Source organism: Hetaerina americana, unplaced genomic scaffold (assembly GCF_022747635.1).
Source record: "Hetaerina americana unplaced genomic scaffold, ioHetAmer1.1.p SCAF_4, whole genome shotgun sequence".
In the NCBI taxonomy this organism is placed as follows: domain Eukaryota; kingdom Metazoa; phylum Arthropoda; class Insecta; order Odonata; family Calopterygidae; genus Hetaerina; species Hetaerina americana.
Genome location: NW_027286985.1, coordinates 47,674,822 through 47,697,524, shown reverse-complemented (window position 1 = coordinate 47,697,524; position 22,703 = coordinate 47,674,822). Strand labels below are relative to the sequence as shown.

At 36.5% G+C, this 22,703-nt stretch overlaps 1 protein-coding gene across 1 annotated transcript in view; it reads left to right on the top strand.

Annotated features, from left to right (window-relative positions):
• The first annotated feature begins 97 nt into the window (after positions 1-97).
• LOC139691924 (sodium-dependent proline transporter-like) overlaps positions 98-22,703 on the top strand; it is a 60,531-nt gene continuing 37,925 nt past the window's right edge. The window contains exon 1 of the mRNA XM_071589873.1: positions 98-334. Coding sequence (XP_071445974.1) covers positions 145-334 — 190 coding nt within the window. The 5' untranslated portion in view covers positions 98-144. The remainder of the gene's footprint in view (positions 335-22,703) is intronic.

Genomic DNA, 22,703 nt, shown 5'->3' with positions numbered 1-22,703 from the left:
ATGGAAAACTAAGGGAGCGGAGGCAGCGGCGGTGGCGGCGGTGGGGGGGCCAGGGGAGGCTCCCTCAGGGAGAGGCACCGGCCCGGTTCGGCGGAGAGGCAGCCCCGTCGCTTCTCCGCCCACATTGTGGCCAGGAGGGAGTCCATGATGGAGCGGGGTGGAGGGATGCCCTTCGGTGCCATGGACGCGGCCATCCGAAGGCCCTCGCTCGCCTCGGTGGCCGAGAGGGGCAACTGGGGCAGCAGGTGGGAGTTCCTCCTCTCTTGCGTCGGCCTCTCTGTCGGCATCGGAAACGTCTGGAGGTTCCCATACCTTGCCTACCAGAATGGGGGAGGTGAGTGTTGCTATTTTTTGTACTATTCCGCACTCCCATTAGGGCCAGTGGTGACCATAGATTTAATTTCACGTTGTGCATGATATTTTTGAGAAAAGATTGTAACTGCTATGGTTTTCGGGATCAACTGAGTGCAATTTTATTATTATTATTTAAACAGCTTTGTAGATTGGCCGGTATGGTACTAACACTTTCGTAACATAGGTGACATTATCAGTGACGCATACTTGCATTAATGTAAGCTATAGAAAGTCGTTTCCTTCTTCCAAAATGTGAAATTTACTCGTTGTATCCGATGATTTACATGTCATCTATTGCAATTAAGGTATGAGTAAATTATAATCAAATGTACGAAAGACATTGTTTACTTCTTAAACTCTTCAGCCTTCAAAATAAAGCTCTTTCTAGATTTGCCCGATTTAATTAATTCTATGGATCCTATTACAATTATTCCGCTATCATATTAAGCCTCTAAATAAAGCCATGGGGACTGCTTTAGTTATATGATACCTTGGGATTTAGCCGCCGAATCAGATGTGGAAACATTACGTTTAGTGAATTCTTTCAGTGCAAACAGCTATGTGGAGTTTTACGGAATGTTTGATTTTTTTCTCATCTATGTGCTATTCTATAAGCTGTATATGCATCGCAAGAATTTTGATCTTTAGGCTTTATTAGTGCTTCGGGTAAAAGATTATCTGAAAAGGTTCAATGCATTAAATTAACTAAATAAGAAGAAATATTCTCCATTGTCACCTCACCACTAAACACACTCAATATCTATGGACGGCATATGATTCAGGAAAGGCAGTGAGTGATCGCATTAATTCTCATGTTTTAATCAAAGCGGAAACATTCAGGCAAATAAATCAATGATCACACAGATTTATCCATCTTTATAGGCCCAGATGCGTATTCATGCGTAAGATTGTTTCTGCAACTGTGACAGGAAATATAATAATGACCCAAGCCAAGAGCTTAATTACTAAGAATTACAAAATTCTTCAAAAATGGTGAAAAATCGAAAATGTCATAATATTCCAGCGGTATTTATATGAGAACAACCACTTATTGACCGATGGACATAAAATTGAAAAAAACTCGAATTTTAGAGAACATGTAGCCAAAGAAACAACAAGCAGTAGAGAAAAAAGATATGTTTTGGCTTTTGTAGCTTATTTTGGTTTTCTCCCAATATATTCACCTGTTTCATATCAATTAGCATATGAAAACAATTAGAAAACCTATCTTCAAATGTGAACCTTGAATAGCGTAACTCAAATTACAATGAGTGAATACCGTTAATTTAGCTGAATGATCAGAAGAGTTAAAAGGAGATATGATTGTGATAAATGTATTGCGCTTCGACATTAATTATTTAGTTATATGTAATAAAATGTCCTTTAAGATAAAAAAGTCCCCATTCTTTAAAAATTAGTAGGAAGTTAAAAAAATTAACCTAGATTGAATTTAATTTAACTCAAGTAAGAGTAAAATGCTAAATTTGATCATACGAACTAAATTCATTTTCTTATATATATATATATATATATATATATATATATATATATATATATATATATATAAGAATATATATATATATATATATATATGATATATATATATATATCATAAACACAGTAATCAACCTGACGGTCGGATTGGTAGGTGATGGTAGTTCAGGGTGGGGGGGCAGCTCCTTTCCCTGTGCCAGTTCTGGTTTCCCAGGAAGATCTGGTGCCCGAACAATTACATACCTTGGGTGTAGTTGCAGGTGCCCTGAGAGGATTGGCAGGATTGTCCGTGACGGTTATTTACGCCATTTCTTGCTAGAATTTAATTAAGAAACGATTTAAAACGCTCATGCTCGGATAAACGTTCCGCGGGAAATACTCGTAAAGAAGCAAATAAGTGAGCTCAGAATGTTTACGTGATTATTACAATAAATTTTCACTTCTGCAGAAACAAATACATTGCAACACAACAGCATTTAAATTATCCCTACACATTACTTTTTATAGTAAATATCCTTGAATATTCATAGATTTGTTTCTATACCTATTGTGGCCTTGATACATACGGAATGCAGGATAAAAATATTCTCTCGCTAAATATACATCGCCATTGATTCTAGCTCGCCCATTGAATGACCGCAGAGGAATAAGAATTCCACACACCGGATAGATGTTCGTGGATATATTGGGGATCTGGTGACCAAGTCAAAAACCTTAAGGTAACATCAAGACACACCCAAATTTCTCCTGTTTGTGACTAATAGTATCCAATGAAGTTCTCCGCCCAAAAAAATTTACAGAAACTGGAAAAGGACCACTTCACTCATGAAGCGAACAATCAAAAAACGAAAAATCCCCTAAGATATAGATTTCCCCTAAGAATTGTTCCAGTATTACATAACGGTAGATATAAAAACTGCAAGTTTAGGACGGTGATATTTATTTCTAAGAAGCATACTATGTATTGCAATATCAAAAAGCCGCAAACGTCAGTCGGGCGCAAATGATAACTGACACATCATGGGAATTAAGACTTTCCACGAAAACCAAAATTTTGAACGGGTGCAGGGCACCTAAGGTGAAGTGGCAACGGAGACGGAAGTTCTAGACCGATCATAATTCAATAGAAAGTTGGCCGACGCTCAACTTTAGCGGTCGGTTCCCATGAAGCGGAGAAAACATGGAAGTGACGAGAGGAAGTATTACTCCTCTAACTTAAATTTTTGACGCTAAGTGGTATAAATTACTCAAAGTAGCCTTCATATAACAAGCGCGTAAACAGTAGGTGAATTATTCGTACGTTCACTTCCAAACAATGCACTACAAGCCGCCACAGAAGCGCGTGATATATATTTTTAAGAAATCAAAATTCATGTTAGAACATCAACCATGAAAAATAAGTCTGCAAACAAGGTTTATTGGATCAATCCATTCATTTGAGTTACGGTTATGAATTGTGAAAGAGAGAAAAAATAAAGCTCAAATCTTTTTGATTGACAGTATTTAGCCCTGGTTTCCTCACCATTGTCTCACCAACCGTTGAGAGTCAGCACGAAAGAGAGTCTGTCGAATGTTCAAGACACTTAACTTAGATGAATTTGAATACCACTCCCAACCAGCAAATGGAAAACAGAACTCGAATATTAACTCAGGTGATGTGTCGTTAATAATTTCAAAAATTTTTGTGCATTCACAAAATACTCCATGATCTGCCATTTGGGCGTACGGAGAGGTTTTAGGTAACTTAGATATCACTGGAAGGATTGGTAGATGACACTGAGGAATTTTTATTGAAATTTCTGCAGAGTTATACTTCGTTTTTAATATGAGGGCGAATCGTGGGAGGGTCGGCAGAGTATGTACCCCCATTAGTTCGTGAGTATATCAGTTTCCCTTTCTATATTACGTTGTCTCATCTTTCGCAATACTGAATGTACTAATTTTATTGTAGTAAAAAACATTGTACTTCAACCTAACATTTTATGTATCATTTTGTTCACATTTTGTGCATAAATATTGATAATCTCGAAAGAAAAACTTTAGAGACAGTGTAAACTAATACAGTAGTAAAAGTACGCTAAACATGAACCTTGAAGAAAGGCGGCTTTGAAAATTATGTAACATGTCGAAATAATACTAAAGTGTGCACCGCGAAATCATGATCAATACACCATTTGTGAAAAGCTACTCATTTAATATTATTTTACAATTAAAATATTGAATTGCTATTAAAATTTATTAAATATAAATGATTTATTGATCCAATAAAAAATAAAATAATAAAAAAGACAATTTTAACCTAAAAAATGTGTTTTCTTGCCCTATGGGTAATGTTTAGATTTCTGTCATTTTCGACAGTCATTTGACGCCTGGGCATTTATGATAGTCAAATTAAAGCATAGAATTAATAATGGAGTGGATTGTCGAAGCAGTATAGATAAAATTGAAGACCCAGACTTCACAGGTCATTTTCAGAATTCGGGACACTAGGATATCACGGATATTAGGTATCACAGAAAAGTATATGTTTGAAGAAAAATCCTGATTGAAATTTAACAAAAGGCACAGACACAGTATAATAATATATCGTCGTTTAATTGGAGTGATTACTGTACTTCAAGAAGCAATTTTAGCTAAAGCCAAGTAAGGTGTGTTGCACCACCAAAAAAACGGCCAAATAGGAGATCTAAACCCAAGACATGGGAGGGGGCAGTCCAAAAGCTACCACAACAATCCTGCCTGATGCCCTAATAAGAGTTTCTTCCTTTCTATCCTTGCAAAGTGGAAGATTTTTACACAAACTAACTCCTTGGCTTATTGGAAAATGGAGTACAAGTAAAGGGAGCTCATAAGAATAATGTATTGATTAGGAGTTATAATTAATTATATGGCAAACCAGTGAGATTGAATAAGGTACAATAAGAGGCATATAACAGGAACTCTCACTTATCCTCTTCTGTTCACCTCATTCCTTTCTTCATCTTCTTTAAGCCCCATCTTTAATCACTCATTCACAATTTGTTCTAACATGCGATGTTAAAGTTTCCTCTTCATAGTAGTTACTTCCACCGCAATAATCATGCTCAACAAAATCTAACAGCACGAAAACTCAAACCCCATGAAATATAAACTCAGAAAATCTTTATCTTAAAAATGCATTTGACTTAAAATTGGACTAAGCATCATTTTATTCTCTAAAAATAAAACGCGTGCGTAAATAAAACCAATTTATTTTTTATTCGAGAAATTTTCTGAGTTTTACTGCAGTCCAAAAACTTATTCCTTGGCAGAAAAAAAACCCTACTCATAGAGCAGCATCGTGTTAAAGACTCCTCAGAGTCCCCATATTCATCAAATAATCCTCTATAACAACAGGTTTCAGGGAGAGAGGAAACTGAGGAGAACAGGGAGTGGAGGACCCGGTATCTCCCATCCCCCACCAGAACATTGAACTCTACTCATCGCGTAAAAACACAAATTGGCATCGTTTTGCCGAGGATGGTGGCAGAATTTCCCCGGGGAAAACTCTCTTAAACAAATTAAGGAGTTCTCAGATGGCCAAAATTTTTTAAGTAGGACAAACGACCCCAAAATTTCAAGGGAACGGAGCGCTGGAAAAGGAGCCTTGATGTGCTCCTGCCCTGCACTTTCATACGCTGGAAATAGAAGAGGAGCGGAGAGAAAGGAATCAAATGCTGGTACGTGTCCAGGATTCGGACGAGTGCAATTCAACAGGTTTTTTGGCCAAATAAGAGTAAAAGATTTAATTGATCTAGTAATTCATCGTGATAGACCCGCTCAGCCCATTGTGAAAGACATCCACAGGTCCCAATGTAAGAAGAACAAGCCATTAGTGGGAGACAAATTAATTCAATTCTTAAGGGATAATTTGCAATATTTCAAGATTATCTCACCTCCATTGATAAAAATCTCTGCCACAGGTTTGTTAAACGCGGAAATTTTTTTATAATTTTAATCAAACGTTCATTTAAACGCAAATTTTAAGCACACCTCGTACCGAATTTTTGTAAAATAATTTTATTCTAAAAATTAATCTGTTATAACACCATATATTATAACGATATAAATGCTCTGAGTGTAACAAAAATATGTGTTGCAAATACCTAGGACAATATGAAAGAATATATCGACCCGTCAAGTTTGAATTAAATAACTTCGGTGAACTATGTGACCGGTATTATTTTAAGAGTATTTACCTCAGTAAGAATTCACTCCGTTATCATTAAATTAGCTTACTAGCAGAACGTACGTACAATGCATGATTTCATTCAATAAAACTCCATTGCGAGCCATGCGATAAAAGAAGCAAAAGAATTGAAGAAAAAGTAGTAACCTGAACATATTGAGAATCTCTCTGTCCAATATTACATTCACATGATCTCATGCGAGATCGAAAACGCTGCTACGGGATTCAATACGCCGCCATCTTAGCTCATGGGCTTCACTTACGCCACTTCATACTCGTTTCATTACGCTATTTCGTGCCTTCCACAGTTCCCCGCCTATGAGACTGCGCTCACCTTCCCAAGTACCCTCTCGACGCCCATACTGCGCGATTCACTCCATCTCCTTCTATTTCATTACCTCAATTCTCCTTCCTTTCCTACAAGATCATCCCCATCTCTACATTCTCTCTTCCACTAAGGGTTAGTTCTTCCCTATAAAATAAAACGCCCAGCTCTACTGTCCTTTGTACTATTTATTTACTCAGTAAAATCCCTACATAAAATCTTCTCCAAAAGCTATCGACCAGAATATTAGTTTTCTGAAGATTTTCGTATCCGTTTATCCTCTCCGTATATTTTGGTTGACTAAATTCGCGCATTTACCTTCTTAGCGCGCTCCATTCTCGATTTTCCCGTAGCTCTTTTCACCCATAAATTATTTCTATTATTGTCATTTGTCAAGTGAGCTAGTCTCTCCCTTCTTATGCCACATATTTCTTCCTGCAGTCGTCGTGGCGTCTCTTCATTGGTGGATTAAATTATTTAGTTATCGGATTTCCCTATACTTTGGAGAAGATTTATTCATTATATCTGCAGTAATTATAATAGACCTATACCTCAATTAAAATATTCTCAATATCAACATGAGCTTTCATCGGACTGAAATAAAAATAGTAATTATCAAAATCAGTAAGTAGTAATATTACTGAGATTCAAGTAAAAGTTAACGTTTTGAATTAAGTTTGGCGTAAAGTTTGGCGTAATGTTGACAACAGCAGCGGGATTTTTGTAACTAAAAATGATAAAATCCAATTTTCCGAAATCACCATTCTATCTCGTCCATTCTCCCAAGGCGAAATCGGATAACCGGATATGCGTTTATTCAACGTCTTAATTTAGAATTCACATTTATTACCTTGAGAATGGAAGCTTTCGAGGATAATCCTTCCAAAAATATACTTCCTGCAGTAGGAAGTCCAGTAACAAAACTATACCATTTTTTACGAAAACAGGAATTAATTTTTCATATGCTTTTCAAAGTAGCTTTCGAGTTGGTGATACGGATCGTAGGCCTTCCAAAACGTGAAGTGTTATTTTTCCTCCGGTTCATTTTCATCAGAGATTGACAAGTGGGTAGAGTGTTTGGTCGCCGGCTAGAGGACCTCGATTCAAATCCGGGTGGAGTTGAACATCTAAACCCAAGCACTAAATAATCTCGGAGGACCTCAGGTGGTGTAGGGAAAGGAAAGGGCGTGTGAATGCCTGAACGCGTAAATTTCACACGGCGTCGGGCCTAATACTATGTGAGCTCTACCTTCACTCAATTAACCAACCTTAGTTACTATTGAGGTACAGACTCATGAAGAGTACCTACTTGTTACCTCAGAGAGCGCCTTAGTAACGTTGACTATCGTCAGAAGTAATTGGGTAACGTCAACATTCGTGATTAACTGTTTCAGTTTCATCAATGTCTCTACTTACAACGAGGACCGTTTCCTTCAAATTCTTCTGGAGGACACTATCTGAAAGCTTGACTTACATTTTACGTCTTTCTAAGCTATTTTATTGAATGTTCCATCCTGAAGAAAATATGCGCGATCTCAGTAACCTGGCGGTAATCCATCTGACGGACATGTATTGCCTTGAATTTTGCATCGCACATTGAAATTTTCTTATAGCAGCGTGGTATAATGACATTTACCATTAGACAATTTGCAAACTATGCACGTCTTTCTTCGTTAATCACTATAACCATATTTCTGATATTTCTTCAATTTCTTCAAAGTTATACATCAAATATGTCAACTTTGCATGGTCACATAGAATTGACATCGCAATGCATCAAATTGAGATTTCATGTGACCATCGTAAATCGCAATGCGTAGTCCTGCTGTCCAGTGCTAATAACGGATTGGGAATGAAATACGCTTTGTCCCACGCTTCTCCGCCCTCTCTGCTCCTTTCATAAGCCCCATTTCTTTTCGTCATCTTGCTATTGCCATTGCCAACTATTCCAGCTTTTTGCATCACATACAACCTCGTCTCTAGTTGGTTCGTCTCTCTTCAAGCTCCTTTCGGCAAACGGTTTCAAGGTCCTTCCAGCTGGAGCAATATCTGCTCCCCTTTAAAAATAAAATAAAAATAACCCCTGCTAACGACTTGAGATCTTTGTTGTAAAGGGTAGCTGTCAAGCTGCCTCATTGTTCCGGCTTCCAATATCAGATGCGCTTCGCCTCTGTCTTGGCGCCAAATTCAGGTGACTTTTCAAGCCCTGAATATGTTTATGACCCCCGACTGGTTAAAAAAAAACTCTATTGCTACTTCTGCCTTTCATTCTTTTAGTAAATGTCACATCTTCTATGGGAAAGATACAAAAGTAAATGTCTTTAACAGAAACCATTTTTTCTCTATTCAAGTTTTAATGGTGGGTTGTGTATGAAACGCTCATGGAATGTTTTCTCCATTTATCGAGGCATTGCGAACTCAATCATAAATTAAAGATCTCTATCGTGGCTTCAGCTGGGTCAATAGCTAGAAGATGGCAGTTGTCGTAAATGCCAAGTGTCGGTTTGGGGACAGTTATTCTGAAGGTATTATATCAGGATTCGTGCGAGAAAAATTGCATCTCATTGAGACTACGGTTAACGTATAGATTAGGGGTTTTAATGGCATTGCAGGTATGAGATGAGAGCCCTATGCGATAAGCGAGCTGTATAAGATAAGAGCCTTCCTCCATTTCGGTGATATTTCAACATTTACTTAAAATTAGTGGTAATGTATGCTAAACGTACAAATATATGAGTCAGAAATAATACTGTAAGGTAATGCTCGCCTCGGAATATGTTAGCATCGAAATTACCCTTTTTAGGTGCATCACAAAAGTAAAAAGAGGTGATTTCAGGTTTGTATTATTTATACCACTATGCTATCAAAGGTAAAAATAAGTGGTGACCGGTAAAAATAATTCATGCACGCCCATCATAATACTGAGAAGTGAAATACGCATCCGCAAAATTGCTAACAACAAGATAATACAATATAAATGACAGATGTTAAGTGCATACGAAAGTTACGAGAACCCACTACTAAATATTCACTTAACCGTGAACTTTTTTTTGGGAAATGGCAATATATTGAAAGTCTTTTGAAAACATTCGATTCTAAATACTTCAAATTCTCTTTATAAATTGGAACCAGAAGGAAATCAGAACATCATATGAATATATATGCGACGATTACTTTATTGAAGACAAATTTAAAAGCAATTTCAGAAAGTTTTCGTCCGTATTTGTCCCTAAATAGTAAATTAAATCATATATCCTTCAAGGTTCACTGTTGCAGATACTTACAAAAATTAGTGAATTACAGCCAAATATTTAATGTGACTTTGAAATTTCTTTGCAAGAATGTTGCAATGGATTAATGCGTCGTTTAACACAATTTTTGCCGTATTACAATGCATTTGGCGCTTTAAATACGGTAGAGCTATATGGATTTTACTTGCCACACGATCAACCACACGTTTCTGGATTTTAGTCTTGGAACGATAAATCTGATTCATCCTCTCTCAATATTTGTGCCTCAGGGTGGACCGTGAGGAGGATGACGCTCTCCTTTGGGTCCATTCCTATACGGTCTCGCCCCATATCCTCATCCCCCTGTCCCTCTCTCTCCTTCTTCCCCACCACTCTTTGCTCTTCCCTTTCGCACGCCGCCGCCTTTGCAGTATCCCTCGACTCCTACCAATGACCCCCGCCAAAGAGCGTCGCCTTACATCCGACCGACCGACCACTCGACCACCTCCACCCCAACCTCCCTGTCTCTCCCTCTGGTGCTCCTCCTTGGAGAGGATACTTATGTGTGTGTCCGACGGATCCAAACCCTTTTGCTGCCCCCCTCGCAACGGCTGGGCCCCGGAGGGCGGAAAGTGGGTGGAAGAGCGTCCCAACTGGTGCCGCTCGAGGGGCATTATCAACCAGTCCCTTGTTCCGGTTCCTCGGTCTCACAATGACCCAGTTAAAAAGAACACCCGGTTTCAACCTACCAAGCAATCCTCATCCTCAGCAAATCGGTGATCTTGCCTGCCGGCAAGGGCCCATCGTTTCCAAGAGCAAAGAAGACGGCGTCGAAGTACGTCTTTGATCGAAATCAACTTTAAAATACAATAATATTGTTCATTCCTTTGGGAGAACTATTTCCTTCGCAGGAAAAAAACAATCGTTCATAAGTAGAACCTTTTAGATTGCCATTCAACTCAATAACTTTCCCAGTTTATTAACTCTAACGGCATCCAGTACTATTATCAATAATGAAGCAACATAATAAATAATATTAAAGCGACGAATAAATAACCTACCGAAGATTTTGCTAAGGATGGCTTTGAATTTCTATCATTGTTACACGAGATCCTGGCTAAACCGACCTTAGTATTATTCTCACAGATGTATAAGTGTGTGTGTAAATATATGTATATACATATATATATATATATATATATATATATATATATATATATATATACTTACTTAAAACTTACTTGAAGAAGGCCTCGGAGAAGGCCGAAAGCTCAAACAATTTACCGTGAGTGTCCATTTAAATGTTACTATTTTATTTGTGTTCTATTGTGCCGTCTCAATATTATACTGCTCGTGTGAGTGTTTCCGTATAATCGATATATATTGTGATATATATATAAAACCATAAACACAGTAATGAATGAATGAATATATATATATATAATGAATGAATATAAATATATATATATATATATATATATATATATATATATATATATATATATATATATATATATATAGATTATAACATACATTTGGAATTAAATCTTTAATAGGGTGAGAGTTGTTTTAATTCTTTTGATAATCAAATGACTTATTCTTTGCATAATTAAAATAATTAATATTTACGGTAAGGTTTAATAAAAGAATAATAAAATTGCCACATTTTATCCTGTAGGCTAATCTAACTAATCCTGTAGATCATGTTCCCTTGGGTTCTTAAAGTCTGAAGAGCTAAACTAAATACTACATATTTATATAATTTTTCACCTTTACTAATGTTCAGCACGCTTGCCTGTAGTCAAAACATCTGATCACATATGTGCACGGTTTGTAAAATTTGTACTGAAATCAATTAAGTTCTCAACTATTAATAATTCATGCAGTTTTACTTCCAAAAGAGCGCAAGAACTTAAAAGAAGGGCGTTAAAATGTTAATTCTTTCAGAGACCAGGAGTGCCTTAAAACTTAATTATTATATCATCATTGTTCTGGTGTTGAAAGTTTTGTATTTTTTACTTTATAACATAATCATATGAATCAAATTACCGTTATAATAATAATTTATCTTGTTCAGATTAATTGTTGTTTGCATTCGGTATGTGTGTAATAACTCTAATTATTATTAGAAAATTAGTGGGAATATATATATATATAATATACATATATGTATATATATATGTATATATATATATATGTATATATATATATATATATATAACCATAAACACAGTAATGAACCCGAAGGTCGGTTTAGTAGGTGATGGTAGAGATCACCCAGTACTAAGCCCTATACGGCGTGTGAAAATTCACACATCATGGTAGGGGGGCCAGATCCTTTCCCTGTGCCGGTTATGGTTTCCCAGGAAGACCTGGTACCCGAAAAATCACTTTAGCTGGGGTGGAGCTGCAGGTGCCCAGAGTGCCTTGCCCGGGAATCGAACCCGGGACCTTCCGGTCAGCAGTCCAAAGCTCTACCCACTGGACTACCGCGACCCATATATTTATATGTATTTATATATATATTATATACATGCATACATTTATATATATATATGTGTGTGTGTGTATATATATATATGTATACATATGCATGCATATATGTGTGTGTATATATATATATATATATACATATATATATATATATATATATATATATATATGTATATTATATATATATATATATATTCCCACTAATTTTCTAATAATAATTAGAGTTATTACACACATACCGAATGCAAACAACAATTAATCTGAACAAGATAAATTATTATTATAACGGTAATTTGATTCATATGATTATGTTATAAAGTAAAAAATACAAAACTTTCAACACCAGAACAATGATGATATAATAATTAAGTTTTAAGGCACTCCTGGTCTCTGAAAGAATTAACATTTTAACGCCCTTCTTTTAAGTTCTTGCGCTCTTTTGGAAGTAAAACTGCATGAATTATTAATAGTTGAGAACTTAATTGATTTCAGTACAAATTTTACAAACCGTGCACATATGTGATCAGATGTTTTGACTACAGGCAAGCGTGCTGAACATTAGTAAAGGTGAAAAATTATATAAATATGTAGTATTTAGTTTAGCTCTTCAGACTTTAAGAACCCAAGGTAACATGATCTACAGGATTAGTTAGATTAGCCTACAGGATAAAATGTGGCAATTTTATTATTCTTTTATTAAACCTTACCGTAAATATTAATTATTTTAATTATGCAAAGAATAAGTCATTTGATTATCAAAAGAATTAAAACAACTCTCACCCTATTAAAGATTTAATTCCAAATGTATGTTACAGTCTTCGATGAGTATCATGAAGGCAGATAGATACGTACTCTTTTCATGTTTCCCGTTTCCCTTTCATTTACTCATTTCTAGTTTCTCTCAAATCTGCGCAAAATGAAACAGCGAAATGGATAGAGGGTGCATTTTAGCATTAACAATGAGATTAGCATTCGATTTTCGGTTTTGATTCCTGTTTTTTTTTCTTTTACTTTTATGTGCACGTGATGATATGAAATGATGAATACACAACTGTGACACCATCGGTGTTTTTGCATGAGAAACGAGATTATTCCTTGAGTAATTGAAAAATTTGCAATTCATGCAGGATTTAATTAATAAACAATAAATTCTTATTCACCAATCAACCAAAAATCATTAACTCTAGATTTCCCATTATTTCGTGATTTACCCATTCGCTGAACCTCGAAAACCTAAGTTATCAGTATTCTGATGGCAAACAGACACGAATCACCCGTAAACCTCAAATTTTATGGACATGGGTGAATGCAAAAACTAGCACATAGTTGGTATCCATTGATTACCGAACAGGAATTAGTTCCCTTCTCGTGTATATGGATCGATAACGGGTTGGTAGAATGTTCGTTTGTAGTCTTTAAAACCCTTCCCCTCCGTGTCCAGATTGTATGTTGCTCTTCCCTTTTGTATTGCTCAACATGAGTGCCAATAGAAATAACATCCGATGCATAAAGATTTGAAGCGTAATAAAGCACGGGATTGATTAAATTCTCAACTTTTATCTCTCAACTCATCTCCATTTCTTTCTCTCTCTCTCTCTCCCCCTTCTTTCTGGTCTCCATGTCATCGAGGTGAAAGAACACAAAGCGAAGGGAGACTGTGTGCGTGTGTGTAAGAGTGAGATAGAGGGCATTCCAGATTAATTTGCATGCTATTCCTTTTGAAGCACTGAACTGCATGCACTCCGTCGGCTCCGCTACGACCTTGGACCATGCTACAAGCTCGGCTGAACACACATCCCCTCTGTATCTCTCATCTCTCTCTCTCTATACCACCTCCTTCCTGCGGTACCGATCCCCCCAACCTCCCTTCTCCTCTCTGAAACCTCACTTCCCTTCCTCCCTCGCTCAGGCCGGCCCTCCCCGTGCCAACGCGTGCATTGGGCCACATTCATAACAGAGTTCCCTTCGCAACGAAAGCTTCCACATCAATACCACCCCGCAATTAAATGGACTCGAGGGACGTAGAGTTATTTACTCTTTCTGAGGGTACCTGCTAGCTAGAGATTGTTAATAATAATATAAAAAATTATACTCAAATTAAATGTTGAGGCTGTTCAATTTTACACACATTTAATAAGTATTTCATTAATCGCATGTTCTGTTGACTTCAAAAAATCAGTGTCATTCCATCATATAGGTTTGAACGAGAGTTACGCCATGCATGATATAATAGACGAAGATTTGGTGAAAATACCGCTTGACAGGTTACCACAATATACTCTTTGAAAATTGTATTCTCTTTCAGCGTAGTCTACACTAAATATTAGCTGCGAAGGAGTTTAATATTTTTTTGATTCACGAGTTAACTAAAAATGGTTTTCTTCTTCAATTCACAGATTACCGAATCAAACGTTTTACGCTCAGGCTCCCAACTAGAGATTAATTAAACAAAAAAGGTTATATAATTTTTTTTATTTAAAAATTCCTAATTAACATGGTGACGTTCAAGCTACGACCGGAATAACACGGCGGGTCGCCGTAGTCCAGGGATAGAGCATTGGTCGACTGACTGTGAGGGGCTGGGGTCGATTCCCGTGCAAGTATCTCTGGGCACCTGCATCTCCAACCAAGTTATGTAATTTTTTGGGTGCCAGATCTTCCTGAGAAACAATGACCGGCACGGGGAAAGGAACTGACCCCCCTACCCTTATGTGTGAATTTCACACGCCGTCGGGCTTAGTACTGGATGAACTCTACTATCACCTGCCAAACCGACCTTTGGGTCGATTAATGTTTTTATACTGTTTACATGTATCACATACTTTTGTGCCGTTGATTATTGTGTGTCCATACCGTCTGTTATTCCATCTAAAATCTCCTTTAAATTATACACTACTTTTGGTAATAAATAATCACACTTAATTTTACATTCGTAACTTACCCCAAACTCATGTTTGATGACGCCTTGGACTGCCAATGTATCACTGACGTCCTTTCCTCCTTCATAAAAAAATAAATTCTGAGGTAAGCTTAAGCGTCAAAGTTATACCGCCGTTGTTTCCATACAAGCAAAATGAATGCGTCCGCTAGCAATAAAATGTGGAGATAAGAATACAATTCATTTCACTCATGGGAATAAAAATATAAATGACAACACTAGACTTCTCCAACTTCGTTTAAAAGCACATGAATATGATGTTTAATTATTTACACTTCTGTGCTGATCTTCCCTTTCAATCTTTTTCACAGAGAGAGAGATAAAAATATAACGCGCATGTGGGTCAAAGCGAGTGTTAAAAAAAAGACACGAAAGACTTAAGATGGGTATATTTTGAGGCCGGATTGATAGTAAAAAGAGAACGTTGTAAAAGACAGTTTTACAAGTCATTAAAATTTCATGATTACTTAAAGCAAAACTAACAGTGTATTTCTGAAACCTTTATGAGGAGTAAAGAAGCTCGAAAATTGGAATAGCGTTCGTGTTTCTCAAAGTAGCCACGTTTAAGCAAACCTACCCATCCGTGGAGCATTTTGGATCTTAATAACGTGTATATCTGCAAAGTATGATAATTATAATAATCGATTTTGAAAATTATAAGCTATGCTAAGACGACAATCTTTTAAAATCAATTCCGAAACGAACTTAGAAATAAAATGTACTCTCATTTTGATCTCATATATTAATAGTCAGAGCAAAACCTTACATATCAACTAGCATGACCATCTTTTCAGCATTTACATTTTTTTCTTTATTTGTTTTCTTGTAATTTGAAAGAAAACTTGCAATGCATTTTAACACCACTCACGATCCAAAGACCATTTAACTCATTCACATATTATAGGAAATGTGTCGACCTCGATGTACTTTGATTTATTTATTATAGCTCTAGCACTGCCAAAATTTTATTGAATATGGCATCTATGCACTTCATTTCAGCTCATAATACTTTCTTATTCGTTTTTGTTCGAGAAAACGCAATGTGGTTATTTATAGAAAACTAATACCACTGACACCCCTAGGTTCATATTTCTATTCATTTTAATTTCGTATAATTAACCCAATCATATTCTAGAACACTGCTGTGAAACTTCATGCGGGTCATCAAAAAACGACAACGAGAAAAGGAAATGACTTGATATCCCCGGTAAATTCACAAACCATTCGTATTTCGTATACATACGAAATTTGTCTAAATAAGAACACAGAAGGAAGGTTGAATATAATTGTAGAAGAGAGAGTGTTGTTGGATAAAATATGAAGAAGACGAATAAATGACTGAATCAAATGCATGAAGTTTCAATAATTGGAAGTAAATTATAAAAAATTAATTAATTAGCATTAAATCATAATTTCCGGCGGATATGAAAACTAAAAAAGAGTATTCTATTAGTTTCCACCTGTTTATTCTAAAATGTCCAATAGCGTCAACACAGGGCAAGATTTCTTTTATTTCGTGTATTTGCTTGTTGGTCTGATTACGCTGTGGCAAAGCAAAAACTGCTGTCGTTGTCCGCTCAGATCTGCGTCCTTCCCTGGCTCTCATGCCCTACTTTGATACAAAAGGCCACTCCCATTAACATCCGTTCTTCCTCACCTCTTTTTACTGACCCATTCTGCACCCAACCCTTAATCTCTCTTGATAAACTCCGGCGAAACCTTATGTATACTTTTCTCATCCATATTCAACGCTCCCTATCTCAGACCGTCTGTGACCCTTAACTGTGTTGCCATAAAGCCTTGCCTCGACCCCTAGATTTGCTCCTTCAAATCCTTATCCTGAGTCCTGGGACTTTTCCAGTCTTCCAGCATTCTAATCGTCTCTGCATAAATTTAACTGTGCAGCCAAAGGTAATGGGAACATAATCGTTCTCTTTTTCCCTTGAAATAAATACCCAAAATCAAAGACGTCAGGCTAAGGACAGTTTATACTTTACTGAAAATATATAAATAATATTTCAAGGAAAATTGTTATATAAAATTATGAAATAAAGAAATGTACGTTGTAGCAGGTAATTAATTAATTGTCCTACTGATGGCTATGCCTGATGGCACACACATTAGTGGTGGCTTTGAATTACCTGAAACGTTTACACCAAATCCTTTCTGTCACAGCTCGCCTTAATTTATGATTATTGTAAGAAAATAAATTCCTCCTTTAGATATTCCAACAACCGTGACCACCTTGCGGAACGATAAAAGAAAACATCTTAGAGAACTAAGTCCATTCTCACTGTAGAAACAAACGTACTCTAAGACGAAGGAAATATCCGTTAACCGTGTGGACTGTAAAGCAAATTTATTTCCTCCCTCTACACTCTCATGCATCCTATTTCCCGCGATCCATTTCCCTAATCTTTCATCTTATTAACATCCTTCCAGATCAGCGTAAGACAGAGCCATAAAGTGTTATAAAGAATTTAAAATACATATTCCTCCCAATAAAAATGCATCAGAAAAAGTGAGTCCAAGTAATCATATGCATCACATCCCACAACTTTATTTTTATGGCAAATGTTTCATGTCTTCTTTGAGAAAAATTGCCCTGTGTATTAGACGTCAATTTAGGTCGAGTTAGTTCACTTGTCTGTTGCCGTACCGTTCTGTTGAGTTACGCGTCCGCCTGTTAATACAAACACCACACGTTCGAGTTGATACTGAACATGATTGTTGTGTAAACTCAAGGCAATTCGCCACCTGAGAAACGCGATGGCAATCCAAAAGTGGATCGACACAGAATGGTATCCGAGCACAATACGGTTCTACCTCTTGGTCCTTCGTATGCCAACGTTCTCGTTATCATACACTCCTAAAAATTATTCATCAAAAAATTTCATTCCATCTTTAACCACGAGATATAAAAATAAAAAATACACTCACAGTAATATACGAATCGTAAAGGAATCATTTTGCTCTAGCAGCGATAAATTCAAAACTCGGACGTCTTTATTCTTAGGCCTATCTGATCTTAGGCTTTCAATTAACATTTATCAAAACGCATTAATGTCATTTCCGTACACTCACCTGAGAACTCTCTTATTGCATATAGTTCCCCTGGTTTTAAAATGTAAAACGAATCAATGAGTTCAGTAATAAAATTTTTAACATTCAAATTGTATAAAAGAGAAGACAGTTACAATCAAATTATGGTCTCTAACACCATATATTAATCTTTATATAGAGAGCTATATTATAAAAAAAGGAAGATGATTTTTTTAAACGATTCTGTAGAAGAATCACCTCTGCCCACTATACCGAAGCGGACAATTTCTGGCAGATTCGAAAACCAGGCAACATCGAAAATTATAATTCAGTCAAAGGTTACTGATTCCTGGCCTGCCCTCACCTTCTCGCGTATTCGGCCACGTCATCCTTAGAAATTGTAACTAAATGGTCTAAACCTTATTGTCGACTCTCCCCAGTTTTTCCCCCGATTCTCTACCCTCTGATTATCCGCTCAAATTTCTCCTGTTTCTCTCCTCGCAATCCATACCGTTTGCTCTTTGCCGCTGCCCACCTCCCTCGACTCTCCAAACCCATCCGACCCGGTCAATCAAGATCCTCCTCTCCTCACCCTCACGGCACTCAAATCTCCTCACACCCCTTCGGGACTCATATCACTATTCCCACCACCCTCCTCGAAATTAAAAAAAAATTCGGGTAATTTTTATCCCTAGAGCGTGACATACCCGATACCCTCCTCGCATTCTTTTTCACCACACTCCTACACCTGCCCTCATTTCTCCCTCCCCTTACCGCCCTAGCCGTATCCCAGAAGCCCAGCCCAATCACCTTAATCATCGTGCCCTCTTCCTCACGCCCCATCACAACCCAACCCGCCCGACTCCCGCATAAAACACCATCCGGAGTCCAATCTCTAAAATCCTCGTCTCTCCCTTCCTTCTCCGCCTCAACTGGCTTTTCTCGTCCCCTTGCGTTAACTTTCCTCGAGCCTTACAATCCAGGTCTCACTACGCTCCAATCAACCAATGGAAACACTTCCTTCCTTACTACCCTCCTCCCCACTTCACTTCGACCAACCCTAACCCCTTACCTCTATCACTCCTATTCCATCGAATCCTCCCTCCAACCTCCGCTTCTCCCTTTCGAAGAGCCAATAAAATGGCTCCCTCGACATCACTCAATTCACTCGGATGATATTCACATTCAACTTCTCCCCCCCCATTTTCGATTTGATGATAAAAGAATCGCCGAGCACGAAAAAAAATCGAGACTCACAGGAAGAGGACATGCGCAACGATGTCGGAAACCAATCAATCCCACTCTGTACTCGTCTCTCTTCCAACACAAATAACTTGTTTTTAGTATTCCCTGGAGAGCAAATATATCCGAGAATCCCTTCTCGATTGCGAACATTTATTTACATGTGGACTAAATTTTTTAACTTTATATTATTTGATCATAAAATATTATCCATTAATTTAAATTTTACGTAGCACACTCTACTATTTCCACTTTATCTCTCCATGAGTACCAATATTTGTTGTTCTTCGGTTATGAAATTCATTTCTCAACTTTACATATTTGTCGTTTTGGTTTAATAAAAGTGTTTTTTTCCTGGACTGAAGTTGAGCATCAACAAATAAAATATTACACTATTTAGCTTAAGAAATATTTTGAATAAACAAGGTTAAATACCACCTTTCCATTTAGCCACCAGGCAATAAGGAATTAGGGTAACAACTACAAAGGACAACCCGCAGGGCTGTCCCACGTCTTCATCTGATTTCATTTAACTCATTAGACCTTTAAAACAACCAATTCTAAAAAAGCTTAAAAAAATGATGATATAACAAATTCATATTTTTACTATAGGTCCTAATATTATATTATTTGACGTTTTAATGACAGTACGATAGACTAATTATTAAAACAGTCGGGTGCTACTCAAAGATTCAACCCCGGATAATGCATCTGGACTACACGAGCTAAAATGCAAGTGGTGTCATTTTACCAAATAGTAGAATTTCGCGGCAAATGTTACGTTTTCCAGGTAAATGAATTGGCCCTGCAGTTCTTAATGTAATATTTCAGCAGAATCTCTTCTTTAAAGTTAGGATTTGTTCTAGCGATTAAAACCAACCTCTGGGTATATCACTCAGGTGATTTTATTTTAATTGCCCCTCAAATCCTCCTGGGGAAGATCATGAGAATGATAAGTTTCACTGAAATGGAAATTAATGTTTCCGCTTCTAACACAAATAACACTTTACTTCTATTCCCTAAAGAGCACGAAGTAGAGCTACCTGGAAGTCCCTTTCCAATTTTACAAAATATTTACTTTTCCTGTGCACATTCGACTGTATTACTTGATAATATGACCCCGATGCATGCATGCACTGGTGAAATGATCACTCCCCAAAGAACATCATTATAATTGTGAAATTCATTCACGCAAATATTTTTCTATAAATAAATAATCCTATTTTTCAAGAACAAATTACGTGATCATACGATCATACGTCAATCATACGAATTCATTTATACACAGATACCGTAAATTAATTAATTCAAGTATGACAGCGTGTGTGCATACAAATAATGTATAACTTATCGCACGAGAAGTTCATTAAATTTTGGAAAGTCTTCAGTAATATTTTTAACTGTCATCACAATTCATCCCTCCAACTTCCGGGCATGCTGACAACGCCTTTAAATAATTATTATTAGGAAATAAATTATCACCTCGAAATGCATCATGAATGAAACACTACAAGAGAATATACCCATAATGGCTTGCTGTTAGAATCTGATAAATTAAAAACTATTAAGGTTCATTGAATTCTTCCAAACCCATGGGGTAATAACCATGGTAACATAATGATGAATATTATCTTAAACTAGTTCGAAAACTGGTTTCATTCCATGTTGTTGTTTGCCCCTTAAAATTATATAAACATTAATACATATATGTAATGCGTACAACATACATTCAGGATACAATAATTCCGTCTAGGTTTTTTCCTGCCATGATAATTACGTTAATTTAGTGGTTGCAATGATCCATTCCGCGACTCCATCAGGAGGCACTGAAAGGTATATGGAATCATAAAAATGTGCTAAATAATAGGTAAAAAAATTAATGTGATGTAAGTTTTGGAATAAATAATATTCCAAGGCATATCACATTAATTTTTAGCCATTAAATATTGGTTTTCCTTGGCTATACATATTTTCAAATTAATATTATTATCGGTAATCTAACTGTTAAGATAGGTTTTTGATGGACACAAACTACCAAACAGTATAGCAGCAACTTTCTTGGCTATCTTTACAAAACAACCAAACATTCAACCTCAAAATGGCCGACTGACATGTTAAAGCTTGATCATCCGCACCCCACACTAATTTCATGAATTTCTCACCTACTTTCATTCCCATCTCCAGTTCTTCCCACTATTTCCTCCACATATATGTTGAACAGAGCAGGTGACAATGGACACCCCTATCTTAATCCTTTTCCTAACACTGGTCATCCGGACTCTAATCTGCCTCTCGTGTCTGAGCTGTCTGAGAAATGTACACGTTTCGGATAAGTCTCTTCGAATCCCTTCCATCTACTCGTATTTTATTCAATAAATTCATTAACTCTACCCAATTTACCCTATCGGACGCCTTTTCGAAATCTGCGAAACAGACAACTACTGGCCTTTACATCCTAATTGCATTCTATGTATGAATTTCTCAAAGAACTATAAATAAATTTTAAAGACTCAAAATACTGCTAACCTAACCATTACAGAAATCTGTTTCTTTGTTTTTTCCCAGTCTTACGCCTAAGGCAATAGCCAGATTGAGTGGAAATCGATTACAGGCTTAGATGGGAACCTTCTTCCACAAAATATAATCAAATTTTAACATGCGGACAGAGTACTTACATGAAAACATATATATAATTTTTATACATATATTATATATATATATATACACACAATATAATTCTATAAATTCGATTAAAATGTGTGTGTATATATATATATATATATATATATATATATATATATATATATATATATATATATAGTATAATCACAGGGATTTAATGAGGTAAACCAAAATTTTCCTGATTAGAACAATATTTATTCCTTCTACGCAATTATCAAAATAAATTTAGCCACAAAAAATGTCTTGAATGGCTAATTTTTTATTCTCTATAATCCTGTTTATTCTTTTACAAGGATTGCTCAAATTTTGGAGCATAACTACTTGAAACTTGATTTTTCATCAAATTTCATTACTTTATCGAGATTGGTCATTGTGGTGACGCTTTGTCTTTTACGAAGGATTAACGTGCACTCGAATTGAGATGACGACTTTTAAATGCCTTAGCCATTGTGATTTTTCACGACTCAGAGACTTTTTTGATAGAATATTAGGTAATCACAGACAAAAATCTATAATCGGAGGTCTAGATTATGTCTATGCCTATTGAAGGTCTGCCAAAAAAAGTAGCAGCACTGAATCGATTAAAAAACATTTATCACCACAGTTGACACATTCACACAAAAATGTTCAAAGTAGCACCCTAGCCAAAGAAACTGCCAGCCCTCCTACTGCCAGTCCGTCTATCCGGAAAAAATA